The sequence below is a fragment of the Gekko japonicus genome, unplaced genomic scaffold (assembly GCF_001447785.1).
Source record: "Gekko japonicus isolate JY-2015 unplaced genomic scaffold, Gekko_japonicus_V1.1 scaffold3663, whole genome shotgun sequence".
Taxonomy (NCBI): domain Eukaryota; kingdom Metazoa; phylum Chordata; class Lepidosauria; order Squamata; family Gekkonidae; genus Gekko; species Gekko japonicus.
Window position 1 is genome coordinate 87663 of NW_015173795.1, and position 24144 is coordinate 111806.

Genomic DNA, 24144 nt, shown 5'->3' on the forward strand with positions numbered 1-24144 from the left:
CCCTGGCCTCCTCACTGCCAGAGCACTGCCGGCAGCAAATGAGGCCTGCTCCTTCCTGGTGGGTAAGGGAGTGGTTTAGTTCCTGTCCCGCCAATGTTAAATAGTTCGGGGAGTGTTCTTTCTTTCTTTCTTTCTTTCTTTCTTTCTTTCTTTCTTTCTTTCTTTCTTTCTTTCTTTCTTTCTTTCTTTCTTTCTTTCTTTCTTTCTCTCTCTCGGGGATGAATAGTTACAATTCTTAGTTTGGACTTCTTTCCTAAGGGTGTTTTTTCGTTTGAGTTGCTGACTGTTCTCAATGAGGGAGAATCGAGGCTTGTCGACAGACTGGAGCTCTGGGAGATAAGCACCTCCCCTTCAGGAATCACATAACGAAGCGGCCCCGCCAGCGAAGAGGAGGAGCTAATTCCCAGTTGTGAGCACAACTCCATCGCTTGACCACCAAGAAAGGAAAATTCACGGCGAGTGGGAAGAGTCTCCCGCCCCCTACTCAGAGGCGGCAGCAGGCCTTTGATTACCCGCACCAGCAGGTGGCATCAGGCGAAGGCCTTGGCCCCTATCTGACCTGACTGTTCCCTCCTGAAAATGGAATGACCACTGGGACGAGGACACCCTCAGTCAGCCACAGTCCACATTACAAACAAAGTTCCGTATCTGTTACCTAGAGCTTCTGGTGGCCCACAGATTTCTTTAGGCCTCTTCCTCCAGGCTGCGAGGCGCAGTGGTGCTGGTGGCTGCAAGCGCCATGCACTGCATCAATAGACAGGGCATCAAAGCTTGAGCCACCGGGAACAATTTGACTCACTGCCAGTGGGAGAGTTGCGTGTTCTGGTGAGCAAAAATGATACTTTGTGAGGTGAGAAGGCAAAGCACAGACGGCGCAGTGTGCTTGGCCTTGAGGGCTCAGCCCCCCCCAGCCCCCTCCTTCCTTCCAGCCACACATTTGCCGCGGGGTTCCCATTCACAAACCGACTGCAGTCCCAGTGGCTGAAATATCGGGCTGAATTCTAGGGCGGAGGGCATTTCTCCACAGCCATCATGCTTTTCTGAACGACGGAAAGGATGTGCCTTTTCTGATGGGAACGGCTCAGTAGGGCTTATGGTGGGCTGCTTTGTCCTCCTGCATGCTCACCACGCCCGTCTCCTCCCCCTGCTTCTGTTTTCCCGTGCGGGGGGGGGGCTATGACTCAGTGGCAGAGCATCTCCTTGGCATGCAGAAGGTGCCAAGGTTCAATACCCGGCATTTCCAGTTGGAAGGACCAGGTAGTAGGTGATGCAGAAAAACCCTCTGCCCTGAGACCCTGGAGAGATGCTGCCAGTCTGAGTAGGGGAGACTGACCCTGATGGACCTGTTGTCTGATTCAGTGTAGGGCAACTTCCTGTTTGCCCTCTGCCATCTCACTTCCAAACCAAAGAAGCCAAATTCTGGGAGCAGGCTTTCTGGTGCTGAGATAAGCAAATGGTCTCCGAAGGAAGGGGGGAAAAATCCAGCGGCTGGTTAGAATCATAGAATCGTAGAACAAGGCTGCTAGGAAACTGGAAGGGTTTGCCAGCATATTGTGTAAATGTGTTTAATTTCTGGAACACATTTTCAGGGAAGAATTTGAAACTGGACTAGTTAGTTTGACACTGGATCTGGTATTGGTACCAGGGGAAATCCTGGAATAAGCAAAACATTATTCCCTAATTCTGTATCTGGAAATTGGTTCCAGTTCAACCAGCCTCCCTTTTCCTTGCTTAATATTTCTGGGGACCATCATAATATTGCATAGCAGAGTGCATTTCAAATAACCGCGTTGTGCAAAGAAGTTTTTTCCCCCCTCCAGTCCTTTGGCCATTGCCTGCCAGTGTTGCCGTTTTCTGACTGCTTTAGAGATGTACCTATTCCTGGGTCCATGATGTGAATTTGGGCAGGGAGGCAGGATTATAGGTGTTAAGTCCTGGGTTCTGGATGCATTGCTCTAGTGATCAGCTCAGGTTTATTTATTGATTTCAGGAACACACAACAAGAACACCCAGCGGGGTTAGAGCACTGCTTGTAAAGCATGCAGACACTCCACCCCCCCACACACACACACACTCCCCCCGGGATAGGCTATTTACATCACACTGCTTATCTATTGGTCAATTCCAGGATCCTGGTCAGCTATTGTCCTTGGGGAGTAAGCTCACCCAGTTCAAAGTCCACATTCAGGGATGGCTTAGGCTCAATACATAACACCCTCTGGGCACTTCCTGGTTCTCCATTACTTGGCGATGCTCAGGGGTTCAATCTGGGTGTAGTCTGTCCAGTCGGGTGGTTAGGCGACTGCCCATGAGGAGTTCCACTGGGTTGTGGCCAGTGGTGGTGCTCGGGGTCACCCGGTGGCCGAAAAGGAAGGCTGCGAGTCTGTGGTCCCAGTCTCCGTGGATGATCCGCTGGGCTGACTCCTTCGTGGTCTGCACCATCCTCTCCACTTGTCCGTTGGTGGCTGGGTGGGAGGGAGCAGAGCGGATGTGTCGGATGAGGTAGCGGGCCATGAATTCTTGGAATTCCCCCCGAGATGAAGGCCGTCCCATTGTCAGTCTCTACTGTGTCGAGCAGGCAGTGTGTGCTGAAGATATGTCCGAGGGCCCGGATCGCTGCTTTGGAGGAGGTGGAGGCGACAGGCACTACCTCCAGCCACTTGGTGTACGAGTCCACCAAAATGAAGAATATTTGCCCTTGGAAGGGGTCAGCAAAGTCCAAGTGTACCCGGGATCATGGTTTGCGAGTGGACTCCCACTGCTGCACTGGTGCCCTGTTCAGGTCAGGTTTCTTGGCAGCCCTGGCAGGGCTTGATACAGGCCTCTATCTCACTATCCATGCCTGGCCACTACACATAGCTCTGGGCCAGTGCTTTCATCCGCACAATTCCGGGATGCTTCTCATGCAAAGCTGATAGCACTTGCTGGCACAAAGGAGCAGACACCGCTACCTGACTCCCCCACAGTAGGCAACCCTTGTGGGCTGATAACTCATCCCGGTGGGAGGAGAAAGCTGCAAATCCCGGGCCCACCTGGCTGGTGGGCCAGCCCCTCCCCACCCAGTCCAAAACATGAGAGAGGACACAGTCCTTCACGGTGTGGCAGGACACGTCAGTTACCTGCAGAGGGCAGTCAGGAAGTTCCTCTATGAGCAGGTTCTGGTGTGCAGGAGCAGGGTTGGGATCGCAGGAGCAGAGCGGCAGGCAACTGTGGGCATTGGCATGTCCCATAGCCTTCCCTGGGCGGTGGAGGAGGGAGTATTGGTATCCCGCCAGGAAGATTGACCAGCGCAGCACATGAGGTGAGAGCATCTGGGGGGTTTGACGATCTGGAGCCAGCAGACCAAGCAGGGCCTTGTGGTCCATAACAATGGTGAATGGCCATCCATAGAGGTAGTCATGGAATTTCTTCACCCCTACGATGATAGCCAGCGCCTCCTTGTCGATTTCTCGTAGTTGTGCTCAGTTGAAGACAGCGTGTGGGAGTAATAAGCCACGGGGACCTCCCGGCCGGCTGGTAGCTGGTGTCAAAGGACGGCTCCGACACCATACGGGGAAGTATCGTATGCAAGGACGATGGGCTGCGTCTCATTGAAGTGGGCCAGGACGGCGTTGGAGGTGAGCAATTCTTTGACGGCCCGGAACGCAGCGGCTTGCTTCTAGCCCCAAACCCACAGGGCCTTTTTGTCGAGGAGGCAGTGAAGCAGTTCCATGAGTGCAGCTTTGTGGGGCAGGAAGGAGTGATAAAAGTTTAGGAGCCCCAAGAAGGCCTGGAGTTCCAGCTTGGAGGTTGGTGTGGGAACATTGACGATGGCGTGCACCTTGTCTGGGGCCGGATGGATGCCCTCCACATCAACCGAGAACCCCAGGAACTCAACCCACGGAACCCCCAGGAGGCACTTTTCTCGCATCACCTTGAGGCCAGCTGACTGGAAACGCTGCGGGACAGTGCGCAGTCTACTGGCGAAGTCCTCGTCCATGGGTGTGGCAATCAAAACGTCATCAAAGAAGGGTTGGACCCCGGGAATTCCTTTGAGGAGAGAGTCCATTAGGTTCTGGAAAATTCCCAGGGCTACACTGACCCCGAACTGTAGTCGCCATACCCGGAACGTGCCCCTGTGCATCACTATAGTCTGGGACTCTGCAGTCGCATCATCCACCGGCTGCTGCTGGTAGGCCAGGGCCAAGTCCAACTTTCTGAAGAACTTGGCGCCCGCTAGAGAAGCCAAGACGTGGCTGACTACTGGAACCAGGTAGGAGTGGTCCTGCAGCGCCTTGTTTATGGTGCATTTGTAGTCCGCGCAGAGGGTTACACTTAACAGGTGTAACAATTGGGGTGTCCCAGAGGGCATACGAAACTGGCTCCAAAAGCCCTTGGCCCGCCAGCCGATCCAGCTCCTCATCAATTTTAGGCTTCAATGCGAACGGGACGCGCCTAGCCTATAGTTGTATGGGCCGCACCTCTGGGTTGAGCTGGAGTGAGGTGGGGGGTCCGGTGTAGCGACCAAATGTCCCATCAAAGATGGCTGGGAACTCGTCACATTCATGCTGAAAGTCTTTCGTGGCCGTGTTGTGCACCCCAATCACTCGGAACCCCAAGGGCACAAACCAGGCTAGTCCGAGGAGACTCGTGCGCCTGTCCCCCACCACCAGCAAGTTTCCAAAAGTCTCATTTGGAATACTGTGTGCAGTTCTGGTCACCACACCTTAAAAAGGATATTATAGCTTTGGAAAAAGTGCAGAAAAGGGAAACTCGAATGATAAAAGGGTTGGAACACTTTCCCTATGAGGAAAAGTTAAAGCGCTTAGGGCTCTTTAGCTTGGAGAAACGACGACTGAGGGGTGACATGATTGAGGTTTATAAGATTATGCATGGGAAAGAGCAGGTCGAGAAAGAGGTACTTTTCTCCCTTTCTCACAATACAAGAACTCGTGGGCACTCCATGAAATTGCTGAGCGGTCGGGTTATTCAAAAGGGAATTAGATAAGCATATGGAGCAGATGTCCATCAGTGGCTATTAGCCACAAGGTATAGATAGGGGCTCTGGGGCAAGTGATGCTCTGTCTTCTTGGTGCTTGGGGGGGTCAACAGTGGAAGGGCTTCTAATGTCCTGGCCCCACTGGTGGACCTCCTGATGGCACCTGGTATTTCTGGCCACTGTGTGATACAGAGTGTTGGGCAGAATGGGCCTTTGGCCTGATCCAACATTTGCGTCTCTTATGTTCTTAAAAGTCCATCAAAATTCCAGTACTGTACTCGGAACTTGCCCACCCCCTTTATGGCCACTTCGTTCTGTTGGAAGTCCCACAAGGTGAAACCAACAGACCTAAGGTGAGGGCCACCCCTTGGGCAGAGTCTCTTAAAGGTGTCCTCTGAAATGATGGAGATGGAGGACCAGGTGTCGAGCTCCATCTAACAGGGGTTTCCCTCAATAAGGACAGTCACTGTAATTTTGTCAGGGGTGTCCCAGGGCAACTTCAGTACCTGCTGCTGCTGGACGGAGGTGGTGTGCAATTCTGTGGGATGCATGGATGCTGGGTTTGCTGTCGGTCGCCTCCGGTTTCCCTTGGAACGGCAGGCTCGGGCGATGTGTCTGACCTTTCCGCAGCTCCTGTATGTGGCGTCCCGGAAACAGCAGGATCTCAATTCGTGGGGCTCCCCACAGCTGACGCATGGTGTTGGTGTGGCTGGCACATGGTGGAGCAGAGGGGCAAGCACTGTGGCGGGTAGGTCGCTGTAGTTGCAGGACCTCATCTTCCTCCTCCTCAGATATGTCCACGTGGTGGACCACGGAGGTAGGTCACCTCGATGATGGTGGGCTTTTTGCTTGCCGGACCTCTGCTGTGAACTGGTCGGCAGCTTCTGCGGTGAGGGCTAATTCCATGGCCTCCTTGAATTTGGGGTCTCCCTTAGCATGAAACTTTCTTTGAATCCACTCGTCCCGCAGGCCGCATACCAGCCGGTCTCAGAGCATGCCCTCAAGGTTGTGGAAGTTGCAGTGTCTGAGGTTGTGGAAGTTGCAGTGTCTTGTGATCCTTCAGAGCACTGTAACATAGGCTGTGAGCGATTCATACGTGGTGTGGTTCCTGGTGTGGAACGTGTGGCGGGCAGTGATGACAAATGGCTTTAGCGAGAAGTGCCTGTTCCAAAATCGTCATATTCGGTGTTTTTGAGCTCAGCGGGAGCAATCAGTGAGCGAGCGATCTCGAAGGTTGCGCGTCTGCAGTCTCAGAAGAAAGTGGCACACTTCTTTTCCGCCTTCTCGATCCCGGAAGACTCGAGAAAAAACTCGAACCGGGAGATGTAAGACTCAGTCCTCCACAGTGGTGTTGAATGCGTTGAAGTGTCCTGGAGCGGCAGCCATGGCCCCAGGAGCGATGCGATGCGCGTGGCACTGGAGCTTGGTGTGCGGTGCTGGTGAGCACTGGGCTGGCTCAACAGGGTCCCATCCTCGTCGCCAATGTTAAATACTGGATACATTGCAGTGATCAGCTCTAGTTTATTTAGTGATTTCAGGAACACAACAAGCACACCCAGCAGGGTTTGAGTCCTGCTTACAAAGCATGCAAACACCCCACTCCACACACACACACTCCCTAAGACAGGCTATTTATATTACACTGCTTATCTATAGGTCAATTCCAGGATCCTCATCAGCTATTGTTCTTGGGAAGCATGCTCACCCAGTTCAAGGTTCACAGTCAGGGATGGCTCAGGCTCAATACATAGCAATAGGGGAGTGCAAGGCAATGAAAAGCAGGCTCATAAATAAGTTAAGGAGCTGTTGAGCTGTTGACTAGCCTGCCAGAAGGCTTCTGGGAGGCTGCTGGAGTCAGAGAGTCCGGAACCTTGTGGGGCAACACTGAGTGCAATTCTAGGGAACGGTCTTCTTTCCTTCCCGCTTGATTCTTTGTTACTTCTTGAACAAACAGAACCGGGTGATAGAAGAAAGCAGATCTTGCTTTAGAAGTGTTTGCTTTGTGTGGCCATTTTCTTTTTTTGCCAGGATGTTCAGGCATGAATGTAACCAGTTTTGATCTGCAACTTGGGAAGGCCCGTGGTCGTTTGGGAGGGGTTCCTGGATGAGTTGCCTAGTTTGCATGTGGAGATTGATCTCCCAAACACACACTAGAAAAACGCCGTCCAGCAGATGCTGACTGTCCTGGAGTCACCAGACCTTACTGTGGGAGAAGAGGGAAGGGAAGGGCTTGGATGGGAAACAGGCTCTGAAGTTTGAGAGAGGAGAAGAGGAGGAGGAGGAGGAGGAGATGATGATTGGATTTCATACCCCATGGCCCTTCACTACCCAAAGGAGTCTCAGAGCCCTAACCCTAACCCTCCCCACAACAGACACCCTGTGAGGTAGGTGGGGCTGAGAGAGCTCTGACAGAAACGGCTCTTTTTCAAGAACGGCTCTTGTCAGAACTGTGGCTTGGCCAGGGTCACCCAGCAGCTGCGAGTGGAGGAGGAGTGGGGAATCAAACCCGGTTCTCCCAGATCAGAGTCCGTGCACTTCACCACTACACCAAACTGGCTTTCCGGGGTCCCTGCCTGCTTGTCTGTTTGCCTGTTGGATGGTGGTTGGCTAACCTCTTACAAGGTAGAACTTCTGTTGGCAGCAGTGGGCTGCATCCACCAGCTCCAGGACTGCTGGTGAAGAGCCGGGACTGCGGAAGGGTCCTGGTTCCAAAAGCCCTGCAGGAAATAGGCACCTACCAAAGGCAAAAAAGGACCTCCAGCCGGTGCCTCCTCAGCCCAGCACTGCTTGTTATCTCACTGCTCTTCAGGCTGGCTGCAAAGCCAGGCCAGTGAAAACAATCCTCAGGCAGTTTGCCTCTTGGTAACCAGAAATTTTTGGCCCAGGGGAGCCGACCTGCTGGGAGTCGTTCTCCAAGCAACGGCTTGAGTCTAAGTCCTCCTGCTGTGGAATGGCTCTTTGGCAAACAGAGACCCCTAATTATAGATGGAAGGGTTTCTGGTTTTGTTTTTCTTTAATCCTTACCCTGAGGCCTCTGCAACACAGCTCTGTCTCTGCTTGTGTGGAAAGAGAAGTTTCCAGTTTGGCTTTGTAATAAGAACTCCTTTGGAATGAATCAACAAGTTAGCAACAGAGGCCACTAGAACTTGGGTGGGTTGTTGGATGGCTTGATGGCCACTATATCATCAAGGCAGCTGCAGTTTTGCAAGAATCCCTCCAAGGCTGGCCAGACATTTGCTGGGTTCCCCAGAGGCTTGCAATCTGCAGAGCATGTGGCAGAAAAGCAAAGGCTGGCCTTGCAGGACCATTTCCCAGGAATCCAAGTTAGCGGCCTGCCCTCTGTGTGCACAGTTTGTTGCGGAGGGGATGTAACTGGAGAAGAGCAGATGCTCTCGGTGAGGTGGACTTGAGACTGAGGAAGCTAATTCGGTACATAGGTGTTGGGTGAAAATGGCACTCTTTGGTCTGAAGGGTCACATTTAGCTTCTCACCCTAAATTAAATGCCTGGGGGCACACGTGTGCCACTCTTGCGAAGCTACCAAGTTGGAAGGGTTTGGGGGGGCCATTGGTCAACGTTGCCTGGAGAATCACAGTGAGCAGAATAACTCCTTTTCCTCCGTTCCGTCTGATGGAATTGTGGGCAAGGGTTGGCTTGCTCAAGGAGAGGCACAGGTGTAGTCATTTGAGTCGGAGAGAAGAAGAAATCAGAAGAAGTCCTGCTGTAGTTGGTCTAGCTGGTCACCTGGGTAGGACTTGCATAAGAAAAGAAGAAGAGTTGAAGGAGAGTTGGTTTTTATACCCTGCTTGTGTCTACCCTAAGGAGTCTCAGAGTGGCTTACAAGCGCCTTCCCCTTCTCTCCCCACAACAGACTGTGAGACAGGTGGGGCTGAGAGAGCTCTGAGAGAATTGTGACTGCCCCAAGGTTGCCCAGCAGGCTTCATGTGGGGGGAGGAATCAACCCCCTCCCTGGCTCCCCAGATTAGAGCCTGCCATTCTTAACCACTACTACAGCATGCTGGGTTGTCCGTGTGCCTGCTCGAATAACATCTGCGGATGAGTGGTGTTTTTATTTATGTCATCCCCTGGTACGGGACTTCCCTTTGAGAACCTTAACAACCAGTCTCACCAACGGAGCCAGGCCTGACCTGGCCACAGCGGCATGTGCTCTGATCCCACCCATGTGCTCTGTAACAACAATGTGCTCTGTGTGGGGGGGGGACGGCCTTTGAGAGCCACTCTGGAGCTTCAGCCGGTGCAGAATGTGGGGTGGTCAGATGGTTGTCAGCAGCTAGAGGCAGGGATTGCGTCACCCCAGTGCTGAAAGGTCTGCACTGGCTTCCAGTTTCTTCTAGGGCACAATCTACATGGCTGGTTCTTACCTCTAAGTCCATAAGTGCCTTTGGGCCAGGAACTTGAAGGCCCACCTCCTCCCATATTGTCCAGCCCACAAATTGACACTGTTTCAAACCCATCATGTGGGGGGGGGGGATGTAACCAGAGGCGGGGGTGGTAGCACCTCACTGTTGGAATGCCCTGCCCCTCGAGGCTCGCCTGGCACCTTTCATCTAAAAGGCTTCATCTTTTTTAGGTGTCTTACAGTCTGCTCCTAGCCTGTTTCATCAATATCATTTTGGACTGCTGTTTTGTGTGGTTTTATGCCCTGACTTCTTTTATGTGCGTGCTTTTGTATTGACTTAGATGACTTTATTGATATGTTTTTGATTGGTTAGGGTTTGTGTTTATCGTTCCACTCTGTGGGGGCTTGGCTCTATTTTATTGCTGTGAGCCACCTTGAGCAGGTTTGAAAGGGGGGGGGAACGCAGGTTTTGTAAAGGAATAAATGAAGCCTGGCTCATTGGATGCACGGATGGGGCACTTTGTCCTGTGTGTGGCGCCTGACCTGAGGGTGGTGCCGGCAGCTCCTGTCCTTGCTGTCAGGGATGTGTGTGTGTGTGTGTGAGAGAGAGAGAGAGAGAGAGCACATGAGCATGCATGAGCAAAACGGAGCAAAACGGAGCAAAAGCTGCATAGTCAAGACTAGATCTGCACAAAGTGGTTCTTTGGTGTGTCACTGGAGTGGCCGTCTCTGCTTGCCCTGGGGGGCCTCGTGGAGGCGGCAGAGCCTGAGCAGCCCCAAGTCCCTAGCCCTGGGTGGAGAGCTGCGCTGGTGACCCGCCACCCCCACCCCGCCCACCCCCGTGGGCTGATAAGCGGGAGTGCTGGGCAGAGAGGCCTCTTCTCGGGCGCTTGCCGCCCTGTACCCTCTTTTTAAGTGTTGCAGTGTTTGCTGGGAGATGAGTGGCAGATGGCCAGCAAACGCATGGTCAAGTTGCCCACTTGTTTCCCTCAGGTAAGGTTGCCATCTGGACCGCCTTCTGTCATTCACTGGGGTGGGGAGGGAGGCACCTGCCTCTCGGGCACTCGCTGAAGGAGGCACCTGTTGCTTTCAGTGCAAGCCTCTCGAGTCCTCCTGGCCCCACTGCTGCTGGACCTCCTGAGGGCCCCTGATGGTGTTTCTGGCCACTGCGTGAGACACAGAGTGCTGGGCTGGGTGGGCCACTGGCCTGATCCAGGATCATTGGCTTCTCCTCTGTTCTTATGGAGCTGCTCCGGGGGGGGGGTGGCGGCGGTGGCAGTGGCTGTTGCCCCCCCTCCCACCATCCTGGCCGCTCAGACGCACGGAGGGTGTCCTGCCTTTGAGGGGGAGGTGTCCAGGGATGAAGGCAGCTTCTCTGTACAGGGTAAGGTGTCGGTCAGCCAGGAGACGTGGTTCCACGTTGCCCTCATCATTTAAACATTTTTAAGCTGCAGCAAAAAGTCAAAGGGGTGCCACCTCCCCACATGATAGCAGAGCATTGCTGTTGTTTGAAGGCCCCACAGAAAAGAGACGTGGAACCTGGGAAGAAGCGGGGGCCCCTGTGGCTGGGGGCCACGGGAAACAGGTTGCTCCGTGCTGCTTCTCGGCAGGCTCTGCCGTGGGCTGGGTGTGAGGCAGGCCTCTCGTCACGTGCAGCTTCATTTTGTCCCGGTTCAGCCTGCCCATCCTGCCCTTCCTAGGAACAGTGCAATGCCCCACTTTATTTTAGTGTGTGGGAAAAGACCGACGAAGGGAGTGCCAGGAGCTATCCCCTCTTCACATGTTCAGAGCCTTTTGTGAAATCTGGCAGAGGAACCTGTAAGCCACAGGACTGGTGTAGTTCACTAGTTTGAAAAAAATGCATTGGTCTGCCTTTCTTCTGAGCCTCTCCTGGCCTGCCCAGAGCGGCTGACTCCTGGAAACCACACTCTCATGTCACCTTGGCTCTGTGCGTGCTAGTGTGTGTGTGTGTTCACGCAGTGCCCACAAGAGTATGGGGCTTCACTGCTTACCCCACATGTGTGTTCGCTTTCTTGGCACAGCCTGAGCTGGAGCATCTTCAACAAGGCAGTGATGAGCCAGCCAGTGAGAGGGGGAAATCTTTTTGAGTGCTGAACAAGTTTCATTTTCCTGTGAAGAGGGCTGGAGGAGATGAGGGAGCTTCCCTCTGCTGATGCTCTTGTGGTGGGGCGGGCGGGCAGGCCACCACCTGCACAGCCCCCCCCCTCCCCTGCTGTTGCTGAGAGAGAGAGAGAGAGAGAGAGAGAGAGAGAGAGAGAGAGAGAGAGAGAGAGAGAGAGAGACAGTCTCTGGAGATTTCTGCGTCTGTCTACCTGCCTGCCAGTTGCACAAGAAAGAAGGTGCAGGAGGGGGGGGTGGATGCCCGCCCGCCCGCCCGCCTCCTGGGCTCAGGTCCCCGCCTGCTCAGCAGAGAGCTGCGGCTTCAAAGCTTGTCTGAGAGGAGGAGGGAGGAGGAAATGGAACAGAAAGGGGGGGGCAGCCGGGGACTCTGCATTCTGTGGCGTGTTTGTGGCTTCTTCACTTTGATCTCCTGCCAAGGAAACCTGGAAGGTCAGGCCAAGTTGCAGCTAAGCGATGGAGGGCGGAGTGCTGCGGAATGCAGGAGCGGAGCCACCGCCGCATGCGCCTGACTTCGGCTTCTCTGAGCCCAGTCTGGGGCTCTGCATTTCTTCTTTGATCTTGCTAGGCACGGGAAGGAAAGGCAAGCGGGGGGGGGGGGCATATCTGTACCACCATTCGTGGCCTTGTGTCAACTGCTTATGCTGGAGCAAGAGGGTCAGAAACGCAGTTGCAGTGAGGGGAGAATTGGGCTGCTCTGCCTGCTTGATCTCCCCACCCACTCCCTAGGTAGTGTGTGTGTGTGTGTGGGGGGGGGTTGGTATGAACTTTGAGGTTTCTTAACTTTCTACCCCAGCCAGTAGTCAGGTGTGTGAACCCAGTGCATGTTTGGGGGGGGGGCAGGATTGCCTGTGACTGCGATGTTTCTGGAGAAGGCCATAATATCTTTTTGGAATAAAGTTTGAGTTCAGTGGCACTGTTAAGACTACCCACCTGAATCTATAATATCTTTTTTGTGAAAGTGACTTGGCTGCACTGGGGTCAGCGTGGGTGTGTAGGCGAGGGAGGGATGTGCCCGTTTCTCTTGGCAGAGTGAAGGTCCCTGTGTGTCTGCAAGACCCTGAGTCAGCCCCTGTCAGACTGGCAGTTACTGGTCTTTGACAAAGGAGGACACAGAACAAAATTTGGCGCCAAAGTCCAAGGAGGGTCTTGTGTGAAAAAAGGGCCTCTTCTACGCTCCTTTGGCCCAAGGCTGACCTCTGGTGGCCACCCCCAGCAGCAGCAGCAGCAGCATCCCAAGGCGCTGACGTGAGGAGGGCTCCCCTGAGCAGAACAACAAATGCCCGCTTAGGTCTGACGCGAGCCCGGCACAGGCCACCACCACACCCCTTCCCCTTCTCCACCCCCGTGCTTGCTCTGCCCCCTTCCCTCTGCTGGAGCTCCCTCAGGTCTGGGCTGAGCTAGCTGGCCAGGAGTGTCGGTTGGCCATGAGGTGACCTCTTCCTCTCCCCTCTTCTTGTAGGCCAAGCGGGCAGTGCAGAGAGGGGCCACAGCTGTCATATTTGACGTGTCTGAAAATCCAGATGCCATCGATCAGGTAGGAACCCTACATTGTCGACATGGACCACCACGGTACAGCTGTTCTTTTCCTGGTGACAGCGGAACAGGAGATCGAGGGGGCGCTGCATCATGGGGGAGGAGGGAGGGAATATTAAGAAAGCTGTGGGGTTAGTCCTTTGCCAACCTGCCCTCTTCTGTTTAGCAAAGAAAGCAACTAAAAGGGGGCAGGCTGGAGGTTTATACGGTTATGCGTGGTGTGGAGAGAGAACTTTTTCTTCCTCTCCCATTATATAAAAACATGGGGGATACCCTGTGTAGTTGATGGGTGGTAGATTCAGGGCACAGAAAAAAACCTTAGCTCTTCACACAACACATAATTAACTTGTGGATCTCCCTGCCACCGGACATTGTGGTGGCCACCAGCTTAGACCACTTCTACAGGGCAGTAGACAGTTAATGGGGAATAGGTCCATCAGCCGCTGTTCATCTTCAGTCTTCTGTGCAGTCCCACATTGGGACTGCGCTTGCGTGGGCCAGCTGCTGAAAGCTCTCTTACAGCTATTCTGGATATTTTTTTAACCTACCAAGGGGAGCTCCTCCCCTGCAGAGCCCGCTGGAGGCCGTTTTCCTGCCTAATGGTCACGTGCGCTGCAGGGAGGAGCTCCCCCTTTCCCTCAGCCCTTTCTTTGCTGTCGCTACCGAGTACTGTGAGTTTCTTCTCAAAGTTTCTCTTCTGGGCTCTCTCCTTGCTTTATTTTAAACATGTACCCAGTGCAGAGTTCAAAACTAACACACTCAGATGAGCACCTCCTGTGCCTTCTCTGCTTGGGTAAGGCCCATCCTACAGCCACGTGCAAGACCTGCCTCCAGTTCGCCCTGCAAGCCCATTCCGATCGAGCAGTGTGCTTGAAGGCTGCTGGTGCAGGGGAGAAGGTGCTCTCTGGCTCCAGGAGCCCAGGAGCGAAGCATCTGCCCCGGCAGAGCACCGCCAGTCGCTGTTGCCTTCAAAATCACCGGTTAGAACCAACCAACCAACCTGCAAGTCCACCATTTAGCATCTCGGTTCTGTCAGTTCTGGGGACAGAACCAAAGCATTGAGTCCGATCATCTGAACGCTGTGTATTGGAATGCCCGCCAGAGAAGGTGTGTTCCAAGTCCAAACATAAGGAGGAACAATGCCCCAGTTCCAAGATGCTCCCGGAATCCAGTGACTCTTCTGTTCCAGTTAAGTCAGCGTCAGTTCCGAGGGAACAGGAAGGAGTCTCCCCACCACGGACGCCTTCTCCACATGCCTCCCTGGCTCATTCATTCTCCAGAGGGGAATTGGAACCTGAGCAGGATGCTTTGGCAGTTCCAGCAGCTAGTCATCCGTCAGAACCATCCTCCCTGGCTCCATGGCAGAGTTCGATGCCGCTACCTCCCTTGGCAACACTACCCTTACTGTTTTCCATCTCCTGGACCTCAAGAATGGGATGACGGGCAGTTGCGAAAAGCACCTCTAGAAACGAGGCACCCATCTTCACGGAATCGTGACACTCTGGGTCACTTGGTACCCTCCTGCAATTTCTCCTCACCCCCTTATTGGGCATTTGAATTCTGAGGAAGAGCAGGCTTAGAGGGCTGACTGACCAACTATAGGGCCTTTTCCCTGGTGACACTGTAGGAGACCCTGATCCAGTGTCTCCTAATGAAGATTTGAAACTTTACTCAGAGCAAATGATGTGAATGGCTAAATGGCTGGAGACCTCAAGACAAGATTTTAGGCAAGCTGTACGCTAAGTCGCCGGGTACAGTAGCTTCCCTGTTCTGGAGGGTATTGCCGACATCTGCAAAGCCCTTTGGCAGAAACCATCTAGCATGGCTGCCACATCTAAAAAAGTGGAGAATGTATACAGACTGCAACAGGAAGGTCATTTCTGTTTATTTTGCCACCCTCCGGCTTCATCCCTCATAGCAAAAGAGATGCAGGCAAAGCAGCGTACAGGTGAGCATTCCTCCCCAGCTGATAGAGAGGGGCGAAAGATTGACACACATTGTAGAAAAGTCTATTCTTCTGCCAACTATAGTACAATTATGGCAGGATACCAGTTGTTCCTCTGGGAAAAGATGGCTGCTTATATAGGGCTTCTGCCTGAAGACAAGAAGCCTCTGGCTAAACTCCTCCAGGCGGAAGTATTCCGTCTTTCCAAACAACAGATTAATACAGGCAGACATTCCGCTGACGACGACTCCTCCTCCTCCTCCTCCTCCTCCTCCTCCAGGGATATGGCTTCAGAACTTGCATTGAGAAGACAGGCTTGGCTGCGCTCCATGACTCTCCTTACTGACAGCCGGAAGAAGGTGGAAGACCTTCCATTTGAGGGAATGATACTATTCACTTTGTCAACTGACAATCTTTTATCCCAAATTAAAAAGAACAAGCAAACAGCTTGTTCATTTGGCATCACAGCAGGTCCTGCCACTCTGTACAGGCCTTGACAGACATATTGATACCACCCATCCCACTCGCATCAGCAGCCACACTCATCGCAGGACCCCTTTTCAGGGCCTGCGGCTCAGGTCAGGCCCAGGCCCAATCACAGAGCTAGGCGTTTGGGCTCATAACACCAGACAGTACCGAAAGAGCTGCAGCAGGCTCCAAAGCACCCCAAGATCGCATTATAGCCCTGGCTGCTCCTATTTAACTTGCGGCCCACCTGTACCCCAAGACCTTGTTCGAACACACTGCTACCCAGAAGGGTATCCCCCATCCAGTATGTGTGTTCCTCATGTTTGTTACACAGATGAAGAACCCTGCACTTATCCTTGTTAAATTGCATCTTGTTCATATCCGCCCACTTTCCTAGTGTGTTCAGATCTCGTTGAATTCTATCTCTATCTTCTGGGGTGTTTTCTGCTCCTCCCAGTTTGGTGTCATCTGCACATTTAATGATTAGCCCCTCCACACCATTGTCCAGATTTTTTATAAAACTATTGAAAAGTACCTGGCCCAGAATCTCCATGCGATTGACAACTACTCTCTGAGTGGGGTTCTCCAACCAGTTCCCTATTCACCTAACTATCCTAGAGTCCAGTTCACAGTCCATCAGAACAGGGGAATCCAGGTAAACAACATCAGCAGCATTCCCTCGATCCAATAAGCTCGTCACTCATTGGGCAGGGGGTTGGACTAGATGGTCTGTATGGCCCCTTCCAACGCGGTGGTGCAGGCTGTAAATGCAGCCTGCACTATAACATCTGGCTGAACTATGGTTCGAGCCCCACCGCGGTCGGAGTGAGCTCCCAACCCAATGTCCTAGCTCCCGCCCACCCAGCGGTTCAAAAAGCCTGTTAAAGGGCGAGATAAATGGGTACCTACCCTTAGTAGGGTAGGGGCACCCCCCTCTCCGAGGCGTGTGGTGTACGGCGGAGGACCATCAGAGGAGCAGCGGCAATGGCGGCAAGAACGGCAGCAGTGCGGAGTCTTGGGCGGAGACGAGGCGGCGCGGCGCGGCGACTGAGGGCCAGTGGAGAGAGCGATCCCTGGTGGCCAGCATCGAAGTTAACAAAGAGGCGGCCGTCGCAGCAAGAAGAAGCGTGGAGACGTCATCCCCCGGCGCGGTGGAGCCGATCGGACATAGCCGGAGCCGGGGGAGAGCAGACTTCACTCAGAGTCTCAGAGCGGCTCACAAACTCCTTTCCCTCCCCCTCCCCCTCCCCAAAAGACACCCTGTGAGGTAGGCGGGGCTGAGAGAGCTCTGACAGAAACTACACTTTCAAGGACAGCTCTGACAGAACTATGGCTTGCCCAAGGTCATCCAGCAGCTGCAAGTGGAGGAGTGGGGAATCAGACCCAGTTCTCCCAGACTAGAGTCCGCACACTTAGCCACTACACCAAACTGTTTCATTTACCCATTTTTAGATGACTGGGTACTAGAGTCACAAGTTTCCCTGATTACACAAACTTGCCTGGAATTGAGCTTGCTAATTAACAGCAAGAGATCACACCTTCAACCTTCTCAGAAACTTTCCTTTATTGGGGCCCTTCTGGACACCACAGTAGCCAGGGCTTTCCTACCTGTCGATAGAGCCTTACATATTAAGGCGGTGATTAGGTGCCTGTCTAACAACAGATTTCAATCCATCTTATTCTTTCAAAAGTTGCTAGGGCTGATGGCTTCTACAGCAGCCCACAACCCCATATGCACACCTAAGAATGCAACCTTTACAAACATTCCAGCATACTAGTTTCACTGTTCGTGGCAGTTAAGCTTGTGGGCATGCGATAGTGACTTCCTAGCAGGGGTACCATTTGGGGGAAGGACGCCTCAGCTGTCTTATCACCTCTAATGCTTCCTTGCAAGGCCGGGGAGCCCATTGTGGGTCATTTTCTGTTCTTCATATTAACCTCTTAGAGTGACATGCAATACATTACACCCTTAACCTCGTTCACAGAGCTCACTAGGTTATTATGGACAATACTACGGCAGTGACCTATATAAACTAAAAGGGGGTCACAGCCTTGGCGGCCCTGTGCAGGGAGACCACTTTCATTTGGAACTGGTCATCGCTCAAGGGTCCTCCCTCCAAGCAGTACATGTAGCAGGTACTGCCAACACAAGAGTGGATATACTCATTAGAATGGGACAATCAGAACACAAACCGTCTCTGGGGAAGAAGTATATCCTCCCAGTTTTCCAGCAGTGGGGTTTTTTTGGGAGTGGACCTTTTTGCCATCCATGTCAATGTGAAAGCCCTGACAAGTGGGTGCAGATCATCTCTCTCTAGGGAATGCATTAGGGATGTGCATTCGGTTCATCTGAACCAAATGCACCCCCAAAAATGGCCCATTTGGGCCCCTTTCGGGCTGCTGTGGGCTGATTCAGATTCTCTGATCTGTAACTTCCCCCCCCAACATAGAGAACAATGGGGGGATGGGGGCAACCTGTTTGGGGGCCTGTAGAATTGGACCCCCTGCTCCAATGTTCTTGGGGAGAGGCTCCAGAAGCTACCCTGCAAGTTTGGAGCCTCTCCCTCAAACCCCCTCCCATCCAAAGGAATATACCCTATGTTTTCACCATTGACTTCATTGGCCCATAGGATATAATGGGGCTGAAATTGACATGGGGCTGGCCAAAAGACTCCCCAATCCACTCCTACTGCCGAAATTGACATCCTAACCCTTGGAAAGTAAAAAGGGGGGTGTGGCTTCGATCCCCGACCAGAAGCCATTACCGGCTGCCCCCAGACCTCTCGCTCCTAAATCAACTCTAATTGACTATTTTTAATCAAACCTGATCTAAAGTATGCCGCCTAAAACTTCTAAGGGCAAAAAGAATCAAAAGAATGCCGGGGAAGTTCCTTTGCTAAAGGAATTTTTTGCATTGGCTGAACTTGCCAGTACCTCTTCAGCTTCTTCAGGCAATGGTGATACAAATACTGCTGACTCTCTCCTCACACCAAAGTTTTTATTAGAAGCACTGGGGAGACAACGTCAAGAGCTAAGGCAAGATATGATGGATATGATATCACCTCTAGCCCAACGCATGGAGGAACTGGAGTCTCAATATAAGCAAGCAGCTCAAAAAGCAGAAGCAGCATTAAAGAAAGTCGCCTCCCTGGGGGAAAAGCCTGGAACCACCTCTCAAAACAGTTGGTCTAGATAAAAAATTATGATGTTGGAGTCTCGCATAAGAGACAAAAACTTGAAATTTCGCGGCTTTTCCTCAAATGCCGAAGCAAAAACTGACCTTTCTATTTTCATGGCGTCCTGGCTGGCTGCTTCTTTAAAATTAGAGGAGCGAGTGACACACCACTGACATACTGCAAGCTTACCGAGTAGATAAAACCAACAGATTCCTCCCAGGCTGCCCTTTCTGGCAGAGACATAGTGGCTGTCGGACTAAAAAGAATATCTTGATGGAAGCACGTCAGCAGAGCGGCTTGGATTTTCAAGGAAGCAAAATACTTGTATTTCCAGACCTTCCCCCAGACATGCTTAAGATTCGAAGAGACTTAAAATCTATTTTTAAACTCCAGGCAGCAGGTATAAAATACCATTGGTTGCGGTCAGGTAAAATGTTTGTGGAATATCAGCAAACTTAATATATTGCATATGACTCTGCTTCTGGATCAGCTTTGTTATCTGCATTAGGTTTGCTTCAATTAGAGGAAGCTGAAATTCGAGCTGTAAAAAGGAAGACTCATTCACCGTTGACTCCTGTTAAAAGCAGCAAGCTTCATGTTTCTGAAGAAACAGAGGACGGTGAAATAGAGCTTGATGTAGCAAGCTACATATTTATTAGCTTGATATAGGTGAAGTCTGGGGGGGGCTGGGAGGCCTGAGGAGCAGACAGGCATGTGCTCCCGTATTGTAGGGCACGTGGGGTGGGGGAGAAGGCTCCCCCTAGCTTACACCGCAAGCTTCCACAGACCCCGTGGTTTTCTGGGCTCCAGTGTATACTTTATCAGTTAATCAACTGCATTATCAGATTAAAACAAGAAGACAGAAGATGCTGGAACTTAGGTAGCTAATAATTATCATGTATGTTTCAAATGCATAGTTAATGATCATTTTGAAAGAATGAAAAAGAAGAACACCGCTTATGTAAAGAGATATACATATAATGTAAAGACATATAAGTTGAATTGATATAATTTAGATGATGTGATATACAATTTATGTACCTTTTTTGTTGTAAGTAATATCGTTCTTTAATTACATTTTTAAAAAGTTTAAAAAAGGTTTAAAAAAATCCAGAATACCTGTAAGAGAGCCTCTGGCAGCTGGCCCGCATAAGCACAGTCCCAATGTGTGCACAGAAGACACCTTGAGGAACAGCGGTTGCAGGTAAGTGCAATACTGTTTTACCAGCGGTGGCTAAATGGAACCTTATTGTATTCAGAGGCGATTGCTGGGAGTCCAAAACAGGTGGAGGTTTTGGCCTTAGTGCCTGGCTTGTAGACGTTCCAGGGGCAGCAGTTTGGCCAGTTTGGCCACTGTAGGAAATGGGATCTTGCAGTAGGTAAATTTTTTGTCTGACCCAGCAAGGCTCCTCTTATTTCTTGAATTTCTTACTGGAAGCAGCAGAACAAAGTCTGAGTCCAGTGGGGGGCACCTTTAAGACCAGCCAAGTTGTATTCAAGGTATAAACTTTCCTGTACAAAGCACACTTCCTCAGATACAGATGCAGTGCCTTGCACACAAAACCTTATGCCTTGAATACAACTTGGTGGGTCTCAAAGGTGCCCCCCCTGGACTCAGACTTTGTTCTGCTGCGTCAGACCAGCGCGGCTGACCCCACCTGAATCTGTCTTCTCTGGAAGAACTGAGGTCAGTTTGGGTAGAATGATTTGAGTGGGATTGAACTCTGCCAATTTTCTTTTAGTTGAACCAAGGCTTGGAAGACCCTCTGAAGAGACCTGTCGTATACGTGAAGGGGCCTGATGCTATCAAACTGATGAATATTGTTAACAAACAGAAGGTTGCCCGGGCCAGGATTCAGCACCGGCCTCCCCCGGTAAGACGTCAGGGCAGTGCTGGCTCTGAAGCATGCCGTCTCTTTGAGCAGACCGATCATTGGTCCCAGTTCCTTTTTCCCAAAGGAGGCTGGAAGTTGAGCACTTTGTCAGTGTCATTTGCTGAATCTTTAGCAGGGCTTGGCGTTAAGCTCCCATCATCAGACATGCCTATTGGACAGCACGATCAGTGGTCTTGTGGACTCTGCGGTTGTAAAATTTGGGCTTTTCCCCCCACCTGAAGTCTTGCTGAGTTTGACAGCAATTTTCAAGGGATGGCCTCTTGCCAGTATTATATGGTCTGGAGGAGATGGTGGGATTTTGCCAGGTCATAAGAACTTAATAAAATCAAGCCAGTTGCTTCACAGTGGAATGAAGGGTTCAGTATTGTTCCCTCTGGCAGTGGGTGGGAATAAGCCTTTTTTCTTATGTCTTTGAGGCCTCTAGATTGCTAGTTATAAGCAAAGAGACTGTGACTAGTTGCAGAAGCCCTAAAAACAATACTATAGTGGAAGGAGGAGTTAAGATTTTCAATGGGTTTGATGGATCAGTAGAATTGCTGCACATTTTGACACCGGTCTGTGGAGAGAATGTCAAGAGTTCCAAGTTAAGAGTCCGTAGGGCTGGAGAGCTACCAGGTACCTAAGACAATTGTCGGTCAGAATGGAGAAGATGCCGCATTAATACAAACTGACTTAATCGAAGTGGTAAAACTCTCTTGTGGCATATGAATTGGCACCAACCAGCTTTCCAGCTGGTCCAAAAGGGAGGAGGAGGGGGGGATGCCCTTTAATCCCCGCCCCTCCAAACACTAGGCTGGAGATCATGTGGCCTGCATAGACAAAAGCCATTTGAGAAGGTGTGGAATTGCATGAGATTTGGCAGAAAAGATGGCTGGATCCAACCCCTGTAGGTTTTACTCAGGGAGGGATTAGTTGAAAGTTGCCTTCATGTGAAACTTAATTCCATACAAGCAGGACCCCACAAGGACTTGCTAAAAGCATATCTTTCCCCCCTCCCCCACAAGCCCCCATAGCCACTCCCCTTTTCACTGCTTCCTTCTGTCCTTCGCACCAACAGCCAACCTACCTTTATCAACCCCGCCCCATCTTCAGCTTCTCCCCCTCCTTGGACAGCCACTATTAGGAAAAGTGTGGCTCAGTTGTGTGGTGTCAGCCACTGGGCCAGGCCCACTTGCGTGGCAGGGACATCTCATGGACTTGTGGGGGGAGGGGTCCACTCACTTCCCCCTGTATCCCCCTCCCTGCATATTTCCTCTGTCCCTCCACCTGGCAACCCCCATATTATCCTCTCCCTTTCCCTGTCGCATTCTCTCCTTCTCAGCCATTCATCAACTTACCTTTTATCTGCATCCCATTTTATCTGCCTCCCCAGGGTATCTGAACCCTGCCTTTTCCCACACTGGGGAACAAAGCAGCTTACAAGAGAGCCAGTTTGGTGTAGTGGTTAAGTGCGCGGACTCTAATCTGGGAGAACCGGGTTTGATTCCCCACTCCTCCACTCGCACCTGCTGATGTGACCCTGGGTCAGTCACAAGCTCTGGCACAGCTGTCCTTCAAAAAGAGCAGTTTGTGTCAGAGCTCTCTCAGCCCCACCCACCTCACAGGGTGTCTGCTGTGGGGAGGGGAAGGGAAAGGAGTTTGTAAGCCGCTCTGAGACTCCAAGTGAAGGGCGGGGTATAAATCCAATCTCTTCTTCTTCATTATATATATTACAACATCATCATCGTTCTCTCCTCTTTTTTGTCTTCACAACAACTCTTTGAGGTTGGTTAGGCTAAAAATATGTGACCATTGAGCTTCCACAGCAAGAGACACCCAGGCCCCACTCTGAAGCTCTAACGGCTATACCACACTGACTTTCATAGGGTGGCTGCTGTTGAACAATAGCAAGCAGCTAGGCCTAGGGGAGTCATGCAAGTCAGGTGGTATCAAGTTGTCTGGTGTTTCCTGCTGGGGCTGGCTGCAATGAGTCCTTCCTCAGAAGCCAAAACCTCCTGCTATCCTCTCCTCCTGCCTTTTACTGACAGAAACCAAACCTGTTGTGGTTGCCTAGCATCAGCAACTGAAGGCATCTGTTTCTTAAAGCTACAGGTGCTCCTTTTATCATTTTGTTTTTTAAAAAAACAAACCCTAGTGTTGGAGGTTTTTTAGTTTTCAGATTTTTCTGCAAATCTGGGGCACTCTTGAGGTTTGTAGAAAGATCTGTCTTGTCCATTCACCGTGTTTAAGTATTCTCAGATTTAGCCAGTTGCTCTTAGCATATATACAAGTGGGGGCCCATGAAACTTGCAGGGGGATATCCCATTCCCCCCCCCATTGCTGAGCCTTGGAGACCAGCAGTGGTAGTGTCTGAGAGCCACTCTGAGCTGGAAGTGGGTCCCAGGGCTTGCCACTGCCAAGCCCAGAGCAGCTCCTGGCTGCCACGGCTGCCACAGCAGGACCCCAAACAACTCCCAGTGTCTGACACTGCTGTGGTATGGCCCTTAACGGCTCCTGGTGTCCACCACGGCAGGACCCAGAGTGGTGCCCAAACTGCCTGCCTCAGCTCCCGGGCTCTACCACACACAGGTAAGAAGGAAAGAGCATTCTCTGTGCTTTCTCAGAGAATGTTGCTTTACTTTGGGGGGGGGATTTAAACCCCCCGTGTATTTTCCCCCCCAGATTTTTCTGCAGACCTGGGGAATGTCTTAATTTTGCTGAAAAATCTATTTAGCCTCTGTGTGGCCTCGAGCTGTAGATTTAGCTATCAACAGATGGGGCCATGGGTGGCTACTAGAATATAAACAAGTGGAGACCTACAAGAAACTTGTGGGCTGGTTATCCCATTCCTCACACCTTTGCTGCCTCCCCTCTCCCCCTACCTCTCTGCCCCCCTTTTCTTACTATCTCTCCTCCATGCATGTTCTGTCCTCTCTCTTTCTGACGCGTCATCATTCTCTTTATTTTCCTGCCTCCCCACCTCATCACTCTTTCTCTCTCTTTCTGCCCCCCACCACATCACTCTCTCCTTCTGCCCCATCACTCTCCCTGCCTCCCGAGTGCTTCCTCCCCCACCCCACGCAGCAGCAGCAGCAGATGTGGTGGTGGTGCTCCCAGCCACTCACCTGCTTCCTCTCCCCTCACAGCAGCAGTGGCAGCGCTCTGGGAACTACAACAGATCTCTCACCTATGGAGATAAATTCTCCTCAGGGCTGCTGGCTCCAGACTGGGAGATTCCTGGAGATTTGGGGGTGGAGCCTTGGGAAAGTGAGACTTGGGGAGGTGAGCAGCCTCAGCAGCCCCTCCCTGAAGGGTTTTTTTCCTTTACTTTTTGGATTTTACTGGAAACTCAGGACGTCTCCTGAGTCTGTAGAAAAAGCTGTTGGGGGAGAGTGAGCTCCCTGTTGGCAGAAATAAGTATCCACATGGAGAACAGAGTTTGGCTATTAGATGTATAGATTATGATATGATGCAAATTATACGTTTCCCGGATGTAAGGTGAATTTTCAAAGATTAAGCCCCTTGCTTAGCTGGGGTAGGATGGTCCCCATGAGGGGATCCCAATTAAGCAGACTGCCATCAACCCTGGGCAGGTCTGGCAGGCAATTCCAGTGATTAGGCATAGACAGTGTACCATCTTGTGATGTATTTTTTAAGTGAGGAGAAGTT

The 24144-nt window shown here is 51.7% G+C and overlaps 1 protein-coding gene across 1 annotated transcript in view; it reads left to right on the top strand.

The window, feature by feature from the left end:
• ZNRF3 (zinc and ring finger 3) overlaps nucleotides 1-24144 on the top strand; it is a 52625-nt gene that overhangs the window by 21866 nt on the left and 6615 nt on the right. The window contains exons 2-3 of the mRNA XM_015423563.1: nucleotides 12939-13013; nucleotides 20344-20475. Coding sequence (XP_015279049.1) covers nucleotides 12939-13013; nucleotides 20344-20475 — 207 coding nt within the window. The remainder of the gene's footprint in view (nucleotides 1-12938; nucleotides 13014-20343; nucleotides 20476-24144) is intronic.